This window comes from Mus caroli, unplaced genomic scaffold (assembly GCF_978045245.1).
Source record: "Mus caroli unplaced genomic scaffold, Mus_caroli_1 scaffold_3, whole genome shotgun sequence".
NCBI lineage: Eukaryota > Metazoa > Chordata > Mammalia > Rodentia > Muridae > Mus > Mus caroli.
Genome location: NW_028227258.1, coordinates 36724796 through 36746638, shown reverse-complemented (window position 1 = coordinate 36746638; position 21843 = coordinate 36724796). Strand labels below are relative to the sequence as shown.

The window sequence follows — 21843 nt, the reverse complement described above, 5'->3', positions numbered from 1 at the left end:
GTGTAAAACCATTTGCCAGATATAAAATGCTTTCTAAGTCTGTAGTCAGTGAAAGTGTAGCTTCAAAATGAAACAACTGAATAAGAACAAATATAGCTACGGTGTACGTCTTTACATATGTGTGTGTTGTATTTCTGTAAGTTTTTTTTTTTTGCCTGTGTATGTATTGTGGGATATGTATACAAATGTGAGCATGTGTATTGGCACAAATGTGCAGGTGTGCATTCAAGTGTGTGTGTCCATATGTGTAAGTATGTGTGTGGTGAGTGTGGTGTGTGGGTGGGTGTGGTGTGGTGTGGTGAGGTGTGGTGTGGTGGTGTGGTGTGTTTTTGGTGAGTGTGTGTATGTGTCTAGGCCTGAAGTTGACCTCAGGAATCCTCCTAGATTGTTCTTTTTTTCCCTTAAGGTAGGGTCTGTCCTGTCCTGAGCTGGAACCTTGCCAATTCTGGCTGTTCTTCTGTTTCTCCCAGTTGAGTACTGGGATTATAGGCCTCCACTGTACCTGCCTCCACTGTACCTACCAGTTTTATTTTTTTATGGGGGTTGGGGGTCTGGGCTAAGGTCCTCACATTTGAATGGCAAGTACCTTATCTTTTGAGTCATCTCCATAGCCCCAGGCACTTTATATTTTTACAGTGCTGACTTTTTTGTTTTTAAATGGGCCCTGAGTAGGACAATCAAGTATGCTTATTATGATTAACTGAGCCATCAAAGTCTTCCAACTCTTGTTTTCTATTACTATGTCTACTAACTCACGAATGGTATGAATGAAACACAGAGAAGCTAAGTGGTTTTCCTAAAGCCACTAAGCTAACACAGTGGCTAAGATTCCTAGCTAAGATTCTAGTTCCTAGCCTGTAGGAACTAGAACCTGTGATCTTAACACCTACGGTACAAATGTAGGAGTTCTGTGATTAGACACCATGGGTACAAGAAACTCAGTGAGTCCTTTAGGGAAATTGGGTGGCTCAGACAATATATTTTTGAGAGCTCCATGTGAGTGTGAGAAATATTTTTAGTTTGATCCAATTAACACAGGAAGTCTCCATCTGATGAGATTTTTCTCGTTCCTTTTTACAGTAAAAGACAGACACTGTCTCGAAAGCAGAAACAGAAGGGGAAGGTCATTTACATTTGAGGAAAAAGATGGTGGTGACAGTTTGGGTACAAATGCAGGCTGTTGCTTTCGTGGTGATTTTAGTGCTGAAGAACATTTTAAACCGACTAAAAAGCAGTAGGCAGTTGGCAATGCTTGCCCGGTGTATACTCACTGCACACAGTCCTGAATGGGTGGAATTTTGCCAGCATCCCCTCTTCCCTCTCCTGCCTTAGTCTCTTTCCTTTCTCCGGTATCTGTTCTGCTAGCAGGTCATATGCACATGTGTGTATATAAAACACAGGAGCCAAAGGTGAGAGGAAACGTGTTGTCCTTCTGAGTCTGCCATATTTAACTCAGTATGATGATCTCCACTTTAGTCCATTGCCCTGCAAGTGATTTCATTACTCTGCTTTATGGCAGAGTAAATCCCATGTGTGTGTATTCCATGTCCTTTGTCACCTACTGATGAACACCTAGACTGATAGGTATCACTGCGGTGGCCTTAGGGGGACTTTGTCTGTATATCCAGAAGTACTATATCTTTGTTATCAGGCGAGACAGTGTCACAGTTAAGAAAAGAAACTAACCCTTGGCCCTCTTTACCCAAGAGTGAGCCTGATTGGATTTGAAGAATCCTGGCCTCATCAGGTCTCTTTGAACAAAGACCATTCTCTACATGCTGAACAATACAGCAAATACGGTAACAAAGGGACAGAGGAACTTAATCGGTCTTTATAGGAGTCTTACAAGAGAGGAACTGACCCAGAACAGCACACAAAGCCACAATCCTATGTTATTAGTCTCTGTTTCCATGTTGTTGTTTTCTATAACTCCATTTGTTGATTTCAGTATCTCTCTGCTTCCAGTGAAAGGCAGTAGGTGAGGCCACCACATCTTACCCACACGTATGTTGTCCAAGTCTGTGGCATGCATGGGTCACCAAGGAGAAACAGAGCGTGTATGTCAGGCAGTTCATCAGATTGGTTATACTGTTTTCATCAAAGGTCACTTAATTCTGTAAGCAGGTTGACTATGTGGTCGTAAGTGACCTTCAAGCGCGTTATTAGCTTGGTTACAGGTTGGGTGAAGTCCGGTTTGTAAAGGCGGTCTACAGGCAGCGTTACTCAGAAAGCTCATCCCTGCATGGTGGTTCTGCTTCCGCTCCACACACACTCTTCTCCACACTGACTGGCTGATCTGTATTCCTCCTAACAACGTACAAGAGGTCCCCTTTGTCCTCTTCCCCAACAGTACTTTGTTTCTCTGTTTCCGTTGTTACCTTGCTGACTGGAGCGAGGTGCCATTTTTCACATGTTTATGATGCTCTTCGAACAGAATCTTAACCCACAGCGTTGTGTGTGCTTCTGCAGGCAGCAGAGTGCCCGGGGAAGCTCTTCATCTTCCATTCCTCTTTGCCTACTGCCGAAGCACCGGGGAAGCTCAAGAACAGAGACGACAAAAAGCTGGTGAACACAGACAAAGAGAAGGTACGTGGGGACAGCTAGCCTTAGAGGTGTTGCTGAAGCTCTTCATGAGTATTTTCAACGGTAAACCACTGAAGGATTTCACGTTGCTGAAGCAGCTGATATCCAACATACCTATAGATGATCAAATGGCGTCTTCCATGTGTGATCTATGAGAGTGTTAGGGAAATGGAGGTGGGGGTTGCATGAAGAGGAGAAAAGTGGAGAGGGAAGACAGGTGCCCCATGACCTCACTCACCAGAGGACGAGACACTCGTCATGAAGCAAAGGCACCCAGTGCTGAAAGAAGCCTTTGCCCCAACCTGAGACAGGATGGCCGCCATGAACAGCCTCTGACGGAAGATGCTGACAGAAGATTCAGCCTCTGACTGAATGCACACACCTTAGTCACACAACACCATCCAATCTATAGAGCTGCATGCAGGACAGTAGATTGACAACAGGGGTAGGGACAGCTCCAGTAAGGGTATTGGAGTATAAAATAACCCGAAGGCAAGCAACTGTTCTATTTCATTTGCCCAGTCTACCTATACAGAGGGGAAACATTACATATTTTTCTCATTTAAAATTCCTAATTAAAAAAATTAATAGAAACTTAAATTTTAATACAAAAAATATTGTATTAAATGGCTTTTAATACATTGTTGGCTTTTCTTTTTATTTTCTTTCATTGTTTTCTTTAGATACTTTTCCAGCCCCAAACAGCTGTCTACGAATCTCTGGCCAAAGACTGTGTGGCCAACAGCTGCTCGGTGACTCTGTTCCTCTTCCCCAGTCAGTTTGTGGATGTGGCTTCCTTGGGTCTGGTTCCTCTGCTCACGGGAGGAACTCTTTACAAATACAATGTTTTCCAGGTAAGCGGCAAGCTGCTTGTTCCTCTCAGTTCCTTTCTGGTTTGAGTCTTGAGTCTGTCTCTGTCTTTCTCCTTGTCTTTCTCTGGTGCTGTCTCTCACCCAGCCCCATGTGTGTGTTTGTGTGGTGGGGGCTTGAGTATATGTGGGTACACATGTGTTGCTTCAGATGGGCAGGGCAGGACTTTCAGGAGTCAGTTCTCTCCTGCATCTAGCTGGGGTAGAATCTTCCTTGTTTCTACTACTCGGGCACTGGGCACTGCCCTAGGCTGGCTTGCCTGGCAAGCTTTCTGGTGGCTTCTGTCTGTGCCTCCTGTCTTACCCTAGGAGTTTGTGGATTACCGCTTTGAGCTACCACATCCAATTGTTGTTGTGTGCCTGTCTCCTGTTTACATGAGTCTCAGGACCAAGCTCAAGTCCATAGGCTTGCGCAGAAGTGTTTTAAAGGGCTGAGCCATCTCCCCAGCCCAGTTTAAGTTTGATGCTTAGATCATGGGGTAAGAAAGTTATGTCCTATTGTGGACAACTAGCAAAAGTAAATTCAAGCAATGTGAAACCACGTGGGTTTGATTGGATTCCCACGGATTTTAGCTACACATTGAGCTCACATTAGCCAAGTCATGTACTTTGCTGTAGGGGAAAGTCTACTTTATATTAGAGATGCCTAAGAGAATATTTGAAGACATAACTGCATGTTTGTTTTCATTTGATGAAATCTCAGGCAGGTTCAGCTCATTATACCCTCGACTCTTCCACATTGGACTAACATGCCTCCCCTGAATTTGGCCAAGGCATACACCCCAGTTTAGGATAGGCACAGTCACAAGCTTCTCCTGTGGACAGTTGTGCCGTGACGTCAGTCTTACTAAATTTAGACACAGAGAATGGGCATTGCCTTCTCCTGAGGAGGGGCCCGGCCAGGTCACAGGGCAACTGATCATAGAGCGGGGTTTCCCTACCATGACAAATGCTCAGCCTGGTTTTGCCTATGAGTGATAAAGCAACAGCCAGTTGTATATTTGTATTAGAAGTTAACTAAGATTGAAGTAAGACCAAAGATTGAGAATGAAATACATTTTTCCAAAAAGCTTTAAGAACCCTTTGAAGGCTTCTAGATAAACATATGTATACAGATACACTTGAATATAAGGTCATAATGAAAAAAAAAATCAAACATTCACCTGGGCAGAATTCTGAGTATTTGAGGCACAGTGCAACTGTCTCAGCTCATTCTCTGGTGAGGAATATACACTTGATCAGAAACCTTAAAGTCCTGGCTAGGGTAGCGCTGGGGTCCCACATGAGTGAAGCTATCGTCCCTGAAGTGAGTTAGGTGCAGAGCGGTCCAGGGCAGTGTTGGCAAGGGCACTGATGTCACCGCTATTGATTTCATCCCCTTATGTTTCAGTAGTGTGCTAGTTCTACATAACTTTCGATATGAGCCCTTTACTTGTTTGTCAGTATACCAAAGCATACTATTGATTTCATCGTGCTATTAAAAAAGAAGTGCTGTCATAGTCTAATAGGAGAGACCTCTTGCAATAAGGAACATAGTATTTTATAATCAGTGTTAGTGCTATTTTGGATATGAGCTTTTACGTGCATTGTTGTAGACTGAACCATATCTTAGCATTTATGTATTAGCTTTAAAAGTAAACATTTTAATAGCATCTTCCATTAAGTAATATTGCTGGGTGTAAACAACACAGCCAGGCATCTGGTGTGTACCTGAAGTATCTTTTATGAGTACAGTCTGTGATGCCTGTTTCCTTTCCTCTTCTCTTTGTTTGGGGGATTGAGAACAAGAGTCTGTGTGTATCTGTGTGTGTGTGTGTGCGTGCACACACGCACCTCTCTGTGCCTGTCAAGCAGAAATGTTGAGAATCTTATAAAAGTCCATCTGACCAGGTCAGAGGCACATCATTGGCTGCTGCTTGTCAGCAGAGTCATGTTTTCGGTGTATCTCAGCTCAGTAGCACATGATCCAGGACTCCATTAGTATTGCTTAGGTGTGGGCGGTGAGCAGCTTTCGTAAATAGGCTTTAAAGAGGAGTCAAGAAGTCCAAGAGAAGTGTTTTATCCTCTAGACCCTGTATGCACTCTGAGCTTCAGACTATGAATATGGTCAAATAAAAGACACCCCCTCACCTACACCACTACCCTTACGGCGTCTTTCTGCAGCTTCACTGACTATGTTAAACCACGCAGTGTTCCCTGTGTCTAACACTAGACCCTTGAGTGACTTGCTTATGCTATTGCTTCATTTGCAAAATAAATGAATAATCTTCCCATCCAAAGGTTATGAAGATGAATAAATAGGTGAGGGTTTTATTTATTAAAACTTAAGAGTCACACTGCCAAAGATTATGTACTTTCATAAGGTCATAGATGTACATAAGATATCCCTGTAAGTATGCTAAATCAAAATATAAAAAGTGACATTCAATGAGTTAAAAGTAACATTATTTGGAGTCTTTTACTGCCACCTGGTGGCCACTGATCACACTTTGTCTTGTAGATACATTCGGATAGCCAAAGGTTTCTGAGCGACCTCCGGAATGAGATTGAGAAGAAAATCGGCTTCGATGCTATCATGAGGGTTAGGACCAGCACAGGTAATCCTCACACACACCACTTCACGTCTTCTGCACAGTTACTGTGCCGTAGAAGAACATCGAGATTTCAAGAGGCAAATCTCCCTTTGTCCCTCTGCTGTAGGTTTCAGGGCCACTGATTTCTTTGGTGGAATATTCATGAACAACACCACAGATGTGGAAATGGCGGCCATCGACTGCGATAAGGCCGTGACAGTGGAGTTCAAGCACGATGACAAGCTCAGTGAAGATGTCGGGGCCCTGATCCAGGTGACTAAGCCGCCAAACGTGCACCTCTCTTCCTAACAGAACTCTTTCTCCCAAGTCCTTAGAGTATGCGCGTGTGGCTTACCCATAGGTAGTAAATAGGTGCTACTTATGTGGCACAGCGGTCGATGACCTGGCCACCGAGGTGAAGGGTCAGGCAGCAACAAACTGCCTTCTGTGACATGGCTGTGTCCAAGGTTCTTGTAGTCAGGTGACCCTCCCCTAGTTAGTTCATTTTAGTTAATTTGCCCTTTTAAAGATACTACCTCCACGTTCTTCCCTATGCAAGAGCACACCAATTGGTTGTCCACTGCCAGACAGCCAAGCCAGAAAGCATACATACAAGTAACATTATATGTTACAATGTTATACTGGGGAATATAAACATGAAGAAGCTGCTGATGGTTGCGTCTGAATTGGCTTAGGTCTTGGAAGAACTTGTTAGGGAGGCATTAACCTTGAGTTACTGGATGAAAGTAAAGAGCTCCAAGTACTGGGCACTGAACAAGCTATGTTTGGAAGTCAGGGATAATATCGAGGCTGGGCATGGGCCAGATACCTATAAGGTATAAGGCTTCATAGTCAAGAATGGATTTTGCTTTTGCTTTTTCATTTGATTTTGTTTCCTGAGACAGGGTCTTACTGTGTGGTCCTGTACACAGCTTTGCAGACCAAGCTGGCCTTGAATTGAGAAAGATCCACCTGCCTCTGCTGGGATTAAAGGCGCCCAGCTGGTTTTCTTTTAGTTAATAATTTGAAGTGCTTAGAAAACAATAATTTCATATTACATGAAAAGCACATCTAATCTAGATTTGATGTTGGTAAACTTTTATTGAGAAACAGCCCTTGACAAGGGAGCTAAAACTATCCAGTGGAAAAAAGACAGCATTTTCAACAAATGGTGCTGGCACAATTGGTGGTTATCATGTAGAAGAATGTGAATTGATCCATTCATATCTCCTTGTACTAAGAGCAAATCTAAGTGGATCAAGGAATTCCACATAAAACCAGAGACACTGAAACTTATAGAGGAGAAAGTGGGGGAAAGCCTCGAAGATATGCACACAGGGGAAAAATTCCTGAATAGAACAGCAATGGCTTATGCTGTAAGATCGAGAATAGACAAATGGGACCTCATAAAATTGCAAAGCTTCTGCAAGGCAAAAGACACTGTCAATAAGACAAAAAGGCCACCAACAGATTGGGAAAGGATCTTTACCTATCCTAAATCAGATAAGGGACTAATATCCAATATATATAAAGAACTCAAGAAGGTGGACTCCAGAAAATCAAATAACCCCATTAAAAAATGGGGCTCAGAACTGAACAAAGAATTCCCACCTGAGGAATACCGAATGGCAGAGAAGCACCTGAAAAAATGTTCAACATCCTTAATCATCAGGGAAATGCAAATCAAAACAACCCTGAGATTCCACCTCACACCAATCAGAATGGCTAAGATCAAAAATTCAGGTGACAGCAGATGCTGGCGAGGATGTGGAGAAAGAGGAACACTCCTCCATTGTTGGTGGAATTGCAAGCTTGTACAACCACTCTGGAAATCAGTCTGGTGGTTCCTCAGAAAATTGGACATAGTACTACCGGAGGATCCAGCAATACCTCTCCTGGGCATATATCCAGAAGATGTCCCAACCGGTAAAAAGGACACATGCTCCACTATGTTCATAGCAGCCCTATTTATAATAGCCAGAAGCTGGAAAGAACCCAGATGCCCCTCAACAGAGGAATGGATACAGAAATTATGGTACATTTACACAATGGAGTAGTACTCAGCTATTAAACAGAATGAATTTATGAAATTCCTAGCCAAATGGATGGACCTGGAGGGCATCATCTTGAGTGAGGTAACACAATCACAAAGGAACTCACACAATATGTATTCACTGATAAGTGGATATTAGCCCAAAACTTAGGATACCCAAGATATAAGATACAATTTGCTAAACGCATGAAACTCAAGAAGAATGAAGACCAAAGTGTGGACACTGTGCCCCTTCTTAGAATTGGGAACAAAACACCCATGGAAGGAGTTACAGAGACAAAGTTTGGAGCTGTGATGAAAGGATGGACCATCTAGAGACTGCCATATCCAGGGATCCATCCCATAATCAGCTTCCAAACGCTGACACCATTGCATACACTAGCAAGATTTTGCTGAAAGGACCCAGATATAGCTCTCTCTTGTGAAACTATGCCGGGGCCAAACAAACACAGAAGTGGATGCTCACAGTCAGGTATTGGATGGATCACAGGGCTCCCAATGGAGAAGCTAGAGAAAGTACCCAAGGAGCTAAAGGGATCTGCAACCCTATAGTTGGAACAACATGATGAACTAACCAGTACCCCGGAGCTCTTGTCTCTAGCTGCATATGTATCGAAAGATGGCCTAGTCGGCCATCACTGGAAAGAGAGGCCCATTGGACTTGCAAACTTTATATGCCCCAATACAGGGGAATGCCAGGGCCAAAAGAATGGGAATGGGTGGGTAGGGAAGTGGGGGGGGGGGGGATGGGGGATTTTTGGGATAGCATTGGAAATGTAATTGAGGAAAATACGTAATAAAAAAAAATAACACACACATGCATATGTACATGTAATAACAATTAGTGAGATAAGAGGCCATGGGTTTTAAGGAGAGAGCGGAGGAGTGAATGGAATGGGAGGATTTGGAGAGAGGAAAGGCAAGGGAGAGATGTTGTGAAAGGGAGGGAGAAATCTCAAAAAAGAAAACAAAAGGCCCTACCTCCAAGTGAAGTCTTATTCTAAGGTGCAGGGCTGGGGGGTTAGAATGTCAGCATATAGGGGTCACAGTGTAGCCTCTGGGATTCTGCTAAGCATTATGTCATAAGCAAGTGGGATAGGACTGTCTTTGAGTAAATGTCAGTTAAAGAAATAAAATAAGAAAAATCGATTTAAAGCTCCTAGTTCTCAAACATCAGCTTTACACTGGAAGGGTGGAGAGATTGACCTAGGATGAGCAGAGTTCTAATGCTAGGTTTTGAATCACAGGCGCCTAGGTGGTGGCTGTGTTCCAGCAGATGTGAGTGCACTGTAAAAATAGCTATGCTCTTTCATGGGACGTGATCTTGGGCAGAGCTAGGCATGCATGCCAACTTTGTTTCTGGACGTAGGTCCATGGTAGTAAAATCTGTGAAATGCAAGTCAGTGTGAAATGTGCACAGATATTTACACGTGACTGGCTTGATCGCTTAAACCATTGAAATGTTACAGTGAATTAATTAGCTTTCCCCCAGTTATCATTCAATCTTGAAAAGTAACAGAGACACTGGGAATTTTTTAAAAAAGTTCATCTGCACATATGATTCTATACACTCCAGAGGGATTAAATTAGCTTGGCTGGGTCTGGTCAGTAATACCCAGGTCTCCATGTTGTTTCTGCAGTGTGCTGTGCTCTACACGACCATCAGTGGTCAGCGAAGACTCCGGATTCACAATCTCGCCTTAAACTGCAGCACCCAGCTAGCGGATCTGTACAAGAGCTGTGAAACAGATGCCCTTATCAACTTCTTTGCCAAGTCAGGTAGCGTCTTGCTAATCTCATAGCTCGGCGAGTCAGTTGAGACTCATTGGGTAACTAGTTAGAAGCTGGAAAATACTACAAGAACCGGTGAAATCGAAGGTTGGAGAATGGTCATCTCCTCTAGCCATAATGGGGGAGACCAGACTCTCCGGGGTCAGGCCACACAGATTTAGCCTAAGTTTTCTTGCTAGTGAGGCGTCTGAGGTGTAATGTAGGAGTGTGAGTGTGTTCTCTAGCACTGCTGACTTACACCACTCTTGATTATCTGAGCCCTGATGACTACGAAGCAGGATGGGTGATTTCTTTGCCCTTCTGAAAGCCTATACTTAAGGTATGGAAAAGAGCCTTCCAGCCTGCAGAAGTCAGGACCTGGGGAGATAACAAACTGCTCTGTCTTTTCTGTGTATGGAATTCTATTTCTAGTCGTTTCAAGATAAATATGGGTCGCTGTAACCCTTTGCCATAAGTAGACCAGTGTCCCTCTTTGCCTAGATCACACTAGTCAAAAGAGGAGCAGTGGAGAGCGTTATCCTTGTTTGGTCCGAAGATAACAGCAACTGGTTCCTTGTTATTATTCAAGGAGATCGGTTTCTAAAGCTTTCTGTCTTTTCTGTTTGCGGTTCGATGCTTCTAGCTTTTAAGGCAGTTTTGAACCAGCCTCTGAAGACCATCCGGGAAATTCTAGTTAATCAGACTGCCCATATGTTGGCGTGTTACCGGAAGCACTGTGCGAGTCCGTCGGCAGCAAGCCAGGTGAGGAGGTCCCTGCTGTCCTGAGCTGTCAGCGAATGCAGAGCACGCATGCAGCTGCTGTTCCAAGATGCTCTCAAGGAGAGCCTGCAGCCAAGGAAAGTGAGGGTGTGGCTAGGGTGGGGTGGGGGGAAGGTGACCCTGCACTTATGTACCTTTCTTTATAGCCAACATCAAAAAAGAAACTTGGGTTTTACAGGGTCTGACCAAAAAAATGAGACAGCCACAAATACACTGTTTATAAACAGAGAAATGTCACAATATGCTCGGATTCCCTTTTGTATACAGACCTAGGTATTTCGTTGTAAAATGTGAATACTTAAATATATTTGAGGCATATAAATAAGGTTGCCATGAATTGATGGTATTAATAACAGTGGCTCTTTCAAAGGTAAATATGTTATAGCATAGATGATGGAATTATTTTCACTTAAAAGTTACATAGACCTGACTGCCCTGCCTCTCTCTGTGTAGACCAGGCACTCCTTGAATGTGTGGCAATCCTCTTGTCTCAGCTTAAACAGTATTAATTACTTTGAAACAAGTGTCTCTGGGCATCATGGAAGTGGTTTGAACATTTAGGTAAACCTCGAGCCATTTGCCTTGCTTATCTCCTCTCATCACCGGCTTCCCTGTGTCAGGAAAGTTAGCTGCCACTTTTCACTGTGCGATCCTGAAGAGCTGGCTGATTTTGATTCAAAACGAATTCTGTGAGCAACTAGTGGAAATTTTTTTTCCAATTCTTTGTTAAAGTAGTTACTCCACATTTGAGGAAGCTGCCAGCAGGAAGAGAATACAGGCCATCTAAATTTACCAGCTGAGAGAAGAGGGCAAATGTTTGTTAGACCACACTTTACAGGGAAGTCCCCTTTGGGCTACCCGAAGTGATTATTCACCCATTCTTTTAATTTCTGTGTTGACAGTTATGCATGGCTGGTCAGTTCTCTTGGTTATATGTCTGGGGAGGGAACAGAGAACGGAATCAGGGGTCCAGGTTATTGAGGCCTACCTCAGCACTATGAGACCTGACTCCAAAAAAAAAAAAAAAAAAAAAAAAAAAAAGGAAGGAAGGAAGGTAAGGGGATAAGAAAAGCAAGGCAGGCAGCCAGACAGGCAGAATTGGGAAGTGTGCTTGTTTGAGTCATGTGATCCCACCAGGTGCTTATGGACTCCATCTTGGATGGAGTCGAGTCATGAGCACTTTGCAGCCATCCACACTACCCATCTTGGATTTCTGGAAGACATTCTTCTGCCTCTGGAGTAGCTCTCCTTTCAGAAGGATCAGTTGACACAGAGCAGGTACAGTTAGTGTCTTCTCTCAAAGTTTATTTGCTAATATTAAAATGGCTTGCCTTTAAAGACCTTAAATGAAAAAAAAAAAAAACGATCTTGCTTGTTTAAGGGGGAAAAGTAAAACTTGCTATCTCATTCTGGTTTAAAAGCTAGAAGACTTGTATCTACACCCAATCACCTGCTTTTATGGCTTAAATGTAGAGCAAACCATTGAGACACTTGTTTTACTCAGGGCAAGGCAATAGAGCGGATTCCTGCTCTCTGAAATTGCGATTTGTCCTTTTCCATTTGAGCCTTTCATGGCACCCTTCAACCACCAATGAAGCTAGGGTCCTGGAGATCCAGTCATCTCCAACACCCACCTCCATATACTGGTAACCTGAGGACCAAGCCTTCAATACTGCGTCTGTAGAACACTTTCCAGATCCAGACCCCAACACCAAGCCAGACCATCAAGACACATACCTTGATTGTGTAACGGACCTGTGTGGACTGCTTTTGCAGTTACCAAAGCCACTGGGCTATGACATTTAAGGAGGAACCACTCAGACTCAGGGGCTCTGCCGTGAGAAGCATCAGAAGAATGTTCCAGTAACTGTTCTGGTTTACATATGTGGGCTCATTAACTTTAGGAACGCTAATAAGCCACTCGTATTATTTGAGAGTGAAATGTTCCTCACAAGGCAAACGAGGGGCTGAAGAGCTGGCTCAGCAGTTAAGAACACTTGGTACTGCGTTTGATCTCCAGCAGCCACATGGTGGCTCACAACCATCTGGGACTCCAGTTCCAAGGGATCCTGTAGTCTCTTCTGACCTCTGAGAACACTAGAAATTCATGTACCGCACACACATACATTGGAGCAAAACATTTGCACACTTAAAATAAAGTAAATCTTTTATTTAAAATGCCAGTGAAGTCCTCTTAAAAAAAAAAAAAAAGACAGAGACTTTAACTACAAAATTGCCAATGTTTTTGTTCATGACTGCTTTGTTGTTAGAAAATGCAAAACATTTTCCAAACTCGGTCAAACCAGGGTTGGATGGATTTTGGCTCTCCCCTAACCCTTGCTCTCCAGGGTAATTTCACTAATTTCAGGGGAGATTTTACAGTAATAATCTGTGGCTACACACTTTCCTTCTAACCTCAGGGACATTAGTAACACTTCCTTCTTGTTTTCTTCCACTCTAATGATGCTTTCCTCCATCAGCCTTCTTTCCTGTTTCTCTTCCTTTCTTCCCTCTGGTCCGTACAACCCAGCCCTCTCTAGCCAGCCTCTGTAGAGCTGTCTTCATAAGTGCCAAGCTCACCCTGCTGTGGCACTTAAAATGATGGATATATAAACAACCTGAATATTCCTGGTTAACTTGAGGCAGTGAGTAAAATTCCAGGATGTTGGGAGGGTAAATATGCACTTCTGTCTGTGAAGCCAAGAGCATGTATTCTTCATACAAGTTGCTTAGAAATGGCACTGGGGCCGCTGGCTCTGGATCATGACCGTGTCCCAGTTCCTGCATCTTCTGTTTACTCACTCTGGTGCCTTGAAGTGAGATCAGATGTTGAGGTAAAACACTGTGGAATGTGCTTGCCTAAATCAGCAACAATTTTCTGATACTGTTATACTTCTTACTCAGCAGAATATGAGAAGAGACTTCTGATATGAAGGTGTACATATGAAGGAAGGGTATAAGATGTGGAATGCATCCTGTCAGGGTCCTGAGGGGAGCTTTTCTTGTCATTGAGGATTGGAGGATTCTGATAATACACGCCAACCCCCCCACACACATACATATATACACACATACACATACACTCATACATATACATACACACACTTTTTTTTTCATTAGAAAGGTAGATAGCTAAAGGGCTAGGAAGATTTCTGTCAGCAAGGCCCAGGCCTCACAAATATGAGGACCTCATTAATCTCCAGAGCCGGTATCAAAACCCTGGGCACAATAGAGGGGTGTGATCGTGTCGTCTCATGCTGGGGAAGTAGACACAGGAAGGTCCCTGGGGCTCACCATTCTGCTAGCTGGCTTTACTGGTGAGACAGTCTCAAAGGAAATGGAAGTCCATGCTAGTATGATACCGGAAGTTGTCTTCTGGCCTGCCTGCCTGCAGACACACACACACACATATACAGGTATACAAAGAGAGAGAAAGGTAAAAATAGGAAACAGTCATGAAACAAGTGTTTTCTCTTTCAGCTTATACTGCCAGATTCCATGAAGGTGCTGCCTGTGTACATGAACAGTTTGTTGAAAAACTGTGTGCTGCTCAGCAGACCAGAGATCTCCCCTGATGAGCGGGCTTACCAGCGGCAGCTGGTCATGACCATGGGTGTGGCTGACTCCCAGCTCTTCTTCTATCCACTGCTCCTGCCAATCGTAAGCATGGGCCCTGGAGATGTCCGGGAGGGAAGCATGTGTTGGAGTCAGCACTGTGCAGCCTGGGCCCGTAGCAGAAGCTCTCCAGCATGCAGCATGCTCATGTGCTCAGCGTGGCCGGGGAAGGGTGTAAGGAGTCCTGCTTCACTGGCTTGTTCAGGTCCCTTTCCTTTCTGCATTATTCTCAAGGTGGTAGTAATCCATTAAGTAGGCCCTTTTAGAAGTCTATAAACAAGTTGGTGCCAGAAGACTTCAACCGAATTCCACATCTTAGAAGACCACTCACTTCTACATATGCTGGGGGAATCTTGTGTGGGCGTGTGTGGTCTGTCTTCCTATAATGTGTGACTAAGAGTCACCGTGTGCAGTCAGAGGCTAACAGATGAACACATACTTGAGGGTACTCATGCCATGCAAGAGTCTAGCTGCTGGTGTCCTCAGTGGCTCCCATGGCAACGCATTTCTCTCTATTGAGGTGTGGTTAACGTCTTGAAAGCCCTGCACTCTGCCTGGTGGGATGTGTACAACTCCTCCTTGATCATAGTGCTAACAGACAGTAGGCACTTGTAGTTGTTGCTGGGAATATTAAAAAGAACGGCAAGTTCCCGTGCTACACCCAGGTTCTCTCTGCCCCTGTCTCTAATCCTCTGTCTCTAAGCTAGCCCCCATAGCCCTTCCCAGCTCCAGTTCACTTGTCTCAGTACCGCCTGTACCTTCTCAGCCAAAAACCCCCTGTGGTTGGCGGTCCCACATTCCACTAACCCAGTAAAACAAAACTCTAGAAGCTTATAATTAATCAGTCAGATTTATATATCAATAAATTCTCAATATACAAGATGCCCACACAATAAATTCAGGGCCAGTTGATAATGGTACATACAAGCTGCCCACCTAGTTTAGACAAGTTACGCCAATTATTCTATCCCTATATGATATTATATCTACCTGTGGCTATATAAAACCATGTGGAATCTGAATCATCCTGTTCGTCCTCAATCTTGCTTCCTTTTCTTTCTTCTGTGTTGCTCCCTGTCTTGCAACTCTTAGCTCCACCTCCCTTTTCCCTGTGCAATCACAGGCCTCCTGCTGCACTAATAGTTAAATTAATTAGACAGAGAAAATCCTGCCACAAGTAGTGATGTGGCCAGTGATAAATTGTGTTAGAAACAAAGGATATTATTTCGATGGATATGAGGGTAAGAAATGAATTATTTCAAATGATCGGTTGCCACATAAAATTGGATTGTCAACAGTGGGTGAGTCAATGGGTTAGAAACTGAGTCCAGCCTGTGAGAAGCACCTCCTTGCCTGCGTTCTATCCCTCAGGCCAGTCCAGGGCATCACTGGCCCAGTGTTAGCCTTCTCTCCCCCTTTCTGAGCTCTGTCCTCTTATATAGTGACAGCCATACAGGTCTCTTTGCAGATCCTCAACACCCTACTCAGGCTCTTACCTCAGGATCTGCGCATATGTGCTTCTGTGTGTCTGGAATGTTCTTTTCATTTCTCCAGGCTCAGCTCCTAACCTCTTCTCACCTCCTTAGGTAGCCTTACTCACGACTACCTTTGCCAGCTGCCTTCATAGCCCCGCCCCACACTGACACTTATCCTGGTTACCGTTCACTTCCTGTACAGCTCTTAAAGGCACCTACAAGTATGCACGTCCTATTTTATGCAACCGGCCTTTCTCCCTCAAAAAGACCACTAGCTGCACAAGGCAGAGGTTCTTGTAAGTTTTAATTAACTATGGGGAAGGGGAAGAGAAAGGAAGGAAGGAGAAGAGAGAGGAACAGAGGAACAAGTTCTGAGTGTCTTGACTTTGCCCAAACAGCACACGTTAGATGTGAAGAGCGCAGCACTGCCACCAGCCGTCCGCTGCTCCGAGTCCCGACTCTCTGAAGAAGGAATATTCCTGCTGGCTAATGGTCTGAACATGTTCTTATGGTTTGGAGTGGGCAGCCCACCAGAGCTGATTCAGGGAATATTTAATGTGCCATCGTTTGCACATATCAACACAGATATGGCAAGTATTCTTCAGTTTTTGTGATAACCCTCAAATATAAATTTTGATTTTATGTGCAGTTTTATGATACAAAGGAGAAAAACAGTGTGTGTTTATATAGCTCGATATGAGAATCGTATTTTGATGAATAAAAATGAGAAAGGGTAAAGTAATTTACTGAAGTGTTAACCTAAACAGGGCTTCACTAGAAACTGATAATGCAGAGATGGAGAGATGGCTTGTAGTTAGGAATGTTTGCTGTCCTTGCAGAGGACCTCACACACACACACACACACACACACACACACACACACACACACACACACACTGCAGCAGCAGTGTGCTCCTGATGAACTAGTGAAGCCAGAGGCAGGTTCTTGTGGGTGATAAGGTCGGGGGTAGAACCTGCATTTAGTTTTCAACTCAGGTTTCTTCATCCTTGCTGATGAACTGCCTGTTTGAGAACATTCAGAATCCTTCATAGATATTTTGCTTCATACTAAGATTAATGAGGCACAAAATAAAAACCACACAAAACAGATTGTGTCCCAAATCCCACCCTAAACCCTCTCTTCTGTTAGTCATGACAAATGAAATCATGTGTTGATAAAGAAGTGAATACACATATCTGTTTTCAAAATATCTTAGGAAACTTGGCACTAATGTCAGAGCTAACATTGGCACAGACTTCCCTGTAAGCCCTCAGTGCACATGAGATTGTGGGTCTCTCAGCCACAGGGAATCCTGGGCCTGGGCTTGTATTAACACACCTCCTCACTAGTTTTCAAGAAAATGAAACAAAACTAAGACCCTAATAGACTCATTTGGCACTCTGGGATATATGTGTGAGACTTGTGTTATGCATAATACTATTTCTTGAATCAAATGATTCATGATGATTCCATAAAATCTACACAAGGGATGGAGTAACAGTGATAAATATTCTGCCCTCCTCAGAACTATGAGATACCGTGGCTGTAGTTTTCCCTAAGACTTGAAGCCTTACTTTATGGGGTGCTTCCTCACCATGGTGGCTAACTCACAGGCAGAGTGACTGCATCTTGGTATCTTCTCACTGAGAAGGCAGCATTAGCATCCTGTCTTTCTTAACTGAAGAACTCCAAATGCAGCTGTGCTGTTTACAAGCTAAACAGATGTCGTGGAAATGAAAAGGGCAGAAACTCTTGGAGGAATCAGCCCTTGTGGTTTCTTTAACGGTGGAACACTGTAGAATTTGGTAAAGAAGGGAAAGAGACATTCTTTTCACTCCCGATATGACATTGAAAGAGCTTAGTCACCTTCGTCTTTAGACCATCTCTTCCTAAAATACACCGCAGCCATGACCTGTGTCTCTGAAAGAGATAACTCGTTCATGTGTGCTAATAAAAATGAGTGGTTTATAGTTTAGTTTTCCATGTTTTCAGTTTTCAGGTAAATGAACTGAGCCAATAAATAGTCTATGCGGCACATGAGAGATGCCTCTAACATTCCGGGGGTCTCATATTGCTGCTTCTGTTCTAAGTGTCTCAAGTTGTACTGAAATTGTGGTGCTCTTACATTTAGACATCGCTGCCTGAGGTGGGAAGTCCACACTCTCAACAACTCAGAATGATAATGAATAATATCCAGCAAAAGAAGCCATACTCAATGAAGGTAAAATGAAAATCTCCCCTCTTCCTTCAAGACTTATTTCTTCAGAAACCTTTTAATGCATGTTCATAGTTGATCATATGTCATATTCATGATCTTTGATAGCAAACGTCCACCTCTGAGTATGTCTAGATACTTCTTAAGCACAAGCATAAACATCAACAGCTGTGACCATGGGCTTTCTTACTAGACACCAACTTCCCGATCCTGACGTCATCCTTCCTTGTAGTGCGGAAGTAACTGCTGTCATCGATGTCCTTTGCAATAGCTTTCCTTTAGTGCCTCATCCTATGTAGTCATAGAAATATCCTTCAGAACATTTCCAAAGTGGTTTGTTTTATATCTGGAAGACTTTGCAATTATAATTACCCTAAACCATTTTATTATTTTGTTTGAATAATGTCCTGAATCCAAAGTTAGACTTTGTTGCCAAGTCGGAGCTTCTCTCCACCCATCTCTGTAAGCTGTGCTGGAGCCCCAGCTGCTGTGCACCCATCTCTGTAAGCTGTGCTGGAGCCCCAGCTGCTCTGCACCCATTTCCTCTGTAAGCTGTGTGCTGGAGCCCCCAGCTGCTCTGCACCCATCTGTGTAAGCTGTGCTGGAGCTCCAGCTGCTCTGCACCCATCTCCTCTGTAAGCTGTGCTGGAGCCTCCGGGGTTTGGAGCTTTCCAGTGGGGACACTGTTGAACTCCTTACTCTAAAGTATGAGACACTTTGGATGCCTGCCTCTGCATGGCCCAGGCTACTGTTTTCTCTTGAAGTGCAAACTGGATGCTAATCTCAATTACTAATCTTCACCATAGAAGTAACTCCTGCGTGCAGACATCAGCTCTCAGTAGAGCTGAGGTAGCGGAAATCTAACAGCCTCACAGTCTCTAGACATCTGGGTGAACAGTTGACATTCAAGAACTGTTTCCATCCAGTATGGGCTCAGTGCACAGGCAGGGTCTGGGGCTGGAGAGAAGCCCAAGTACTCCACACATGCTGGGGGAGTGTTAGTCCTGAACTAGAGCTCCAGTCTCTGGAAATTCATCTGCACAAGTTCTTGCCTTAGTCAATTTTCAATCTCTCTTTTTAAATTAAACTTTAAAATTATACGTGTGTGTGTGTGTGTGTGTGTGTGTGTGTGTGTGTGTGTGTAAACCTGAATTTGAAGCATGGGCATTCTCTCTATGACTCCTGGCCTCCTGGCCATGCCGCACATCTCTCCTACTATACAGATGATGCGGGTGCTAGCTGCAGGTCTTCTTGTGTAGGCACTCCTTACGGTCTCACCAATGAAGGATATCAGGGCCCAGGCTCTTCTTCCTTATATAGGGAACGGTGTTAGCATTTCCACATGGACTCAATATACACTATATGGAGAGATTCTACATTTTCATATTACATCTTACATATCTGTTGTTTCTTGCATTTACAGCACAGGCCAATTAGAGCTATAAGCACAAAGCAGTCCGCGGAGCTGTGGCTGCACCGGGGGCAGTGGGTCTGTTGCCATGAGCAGTGGTGCTTCTGACTTAGTCTCTCTCTCTCATATGTACTCCGTTTCATCTCTATCCCTATTCTTATTCTGGCCACCACCCACCTAGACTTATGGCACTCTAGTTAGTTCCCTTCTTCTCACTAATGTACTCACTGCTACTTGTTGGCTCCCATTTCCTCTGCCGCACGCATATCCTGTGTCCTGCAAAGGGCCCAGACTCACTATTATGGGGATTGTCTCTAATCCCTTCCCACGCTTTTAAATGTCTGTAATAAGTTACATGCTGACTGTCTCTATATCGCTGCTATACAGCACACTGTGTACCAGTCTGGAATGTTCTCTGACCTGCCCTGTCCTTTGAGACTTAGGTGACAGTGATTGCCAGTGTGAAGTGTTTTGTCCCATGGCATTCTATTTATGATAAGTTTTCATGTTGATTTGCCACTTAATATTGTCTCTGGGGGTTAAATGCTAGTGTCTCTTTCCTCTTCCAAGTAACAGGCACAGAGCTGGAGAGATGGTACACACTGCCCTTTCAGAAGACTGAATTCTATTCTCTGCACCCACATCGGGTGACTGTAATCCTGGCTCCAGGGATCTACACACGGGGACACACAAACACACACACACACACACATACCTTTTAAAAACCCACGGAAACAGACATGCTCACATCATCCAGGCCCCACACTGCTACCACATTTGGTGGGATTGAAGCAACGAGACTGCTGCACCTTACTCACAGTGTGTTCCTAACCAGCTGTTGTCCGATCTCCTAGCTCATCGTGGTTAAACAGCGAGAGCAGCGGGAGATGGCTTTCCGACAGTTCCTGGTGGAAGATAAAGGGCTCTATGGAGGATCGTCGTACGTGGATTTCCTCTGCTGTGTTCACAAGGAGATCTGTCAACTGCTTAACTGAGCCCTCGGCTCTCCCTCTGGTTGCATTCCCGAGGAGACAGTCTCCGACTTGGTGCCTAATTTTCTGATGATAGTAGGCTAGTTTTCATTTCTTGATCACTTTCAGGACAGCTTGCCTGGACAGCACACAGACCTTCAGCTCGGGTGCTCAGGTGGCAAGCCCGTGGAGGTGTGGGGGGTACTGTAAAGGGAAGAGTCCATTACTGGCTGTCCAGCTTCTAATTTCTAAAGCTGACACAATTTGCATTTCATAAATACATAGTTTACAGAACCATTCGCAGCCTCAATTTTCTTTGTGCTTGTTATATAAATTATTTTTCAAACTGTATAGATTCATGATAAAATTATCTTGGTTCCTCTCTCTTTTACCGTGAGAGGAAAAGACTTCATTTTTATCTTATACCTAATTTTTTTAAAACCCCATGATGACATTAAACAGAATTTTTTTTTCCAACATAAAATCTGCACAGCAGACTTTTAAAAAGCCTGAAATCTGTCCGGTAGAACAATTTGTGTTCTCCTTTTTTCATAATTATATATTGTCTGTTTAAAATATTTTCCAGTTGTTTTGTCTATAAAACGGTATCTATATTCTTAATGGTTCTTTGTACAATTTTGATGGTTTCTACCTGTATATAATGGATCTTAACCAATATCAATAAATTACTTCATGTACTCTGGCTTACTGTGTTTTATGTCTTTTGAAAATTTAAACAGAAATAAGGTTATCACAGGAAGTACATAGCAAAAAAATCCCACTGGATGGCTGAGAACAAACCTGGAGCTCTGTAAAGGGTTTCGTAGTATAGTGTCAGGCTGTCAGAAACACTCCTTGAAAAGAGTGTTTATAAGATCCTCAGTACAGACACCGCCAGCTGAGCTGCTTGTACCTGGGAACTCTGCTCTTGGCTCCTGGTGTTACATTTCCTTCAGTATACAAAGTAATAAATAGTTCTCTCAAAAACTTTAAAAAAATGGTTAACTATGTCCTTGTAAGAAAAGCAAATGGAAACTGGTCACATGAGACCATGATTAATGAATATATATGTAAACGGAGGAGAATGGCAACTCTTCTATGGGTGCCTTCCTCAGCTTCATCACAGACAGGATATATGTTAATTGCTGCAGCACAGTGGAGTATGCAACACCTCCCCAGATCCTCAGGCTTACAGCTATTTCTATGCTTGTTCCTAGCAGCAGACTTCCTCTTGTTAGCTTCCTTTACATATGAAGTCACCTTACAGCAGCTCAGCACAGCATCTGTAGGTTGGTGGGTGCCAGAAAATTTAGACTAGCAGATACATATACAGACCTAGTAAAATGCACTTGTGCTAGCCGACTAGTGGGACGTTCAGACTGACTTGGAGTTTCACAAGAGCTGAAGGTCCAAAAAACTAAAAGTGATGGAGGCATCTGTGGAAAGCTGGTTATTTGAAAGGAGTTTGCCATTAAGAGAAATGGGGTGAAAGCAAATGTGGCCTCAGTGCAGAAGCAAAGGGACTGA

The 21843-nt window shown here is 43.7% G+C and overlaps 1 protein-coding gene across 1 annotated transcript in view; it reads left to right on the top strand.

Moving 5' to 3' along the window:
- The window catches only part of Sec24d (SEC24 homolog D, COPII component), a 109146-nt gene extending 88127 nt beyond the window's left edge, over positions 1-21019 (top strand). Inside the window, exons 14-23 of the mRNA XM_021157473.3 lie at positions 2470-2586; positions 3267-3437; positions 5953-6049; positions 6153-6298; positions 9719-9857; positions 10492-10610; positions 14109-14288; positions 16117-16308; positions 17851-17940; positions 20200-21019. Of these exons, the coding sequence (XP_021013132.1) occupies positions 2470-2586; positions 3267-3437; positions 5953-6049; positions 6153-6298; positions 9719-9857; positions 10492-10610; positions 14109-14288; positions 16117-16308; positions 17851-17940; positions 20200-20340 (1392 nt within the window). The 3' untranslated portion in view covers positions 20341-21019. The remainder of the gene's footprint in view (positions 1-2469; positions 2587-3266; positions 3438-5952; positions 6050-6152; positions 6299-9718; positions 9858-10491; positions 10611-14108; positions 14289-16116; positions 16309-17850; positions 17941-20199) is intronic.
- Positions 21020-21843: the final 824 nt, after the last annotated feature.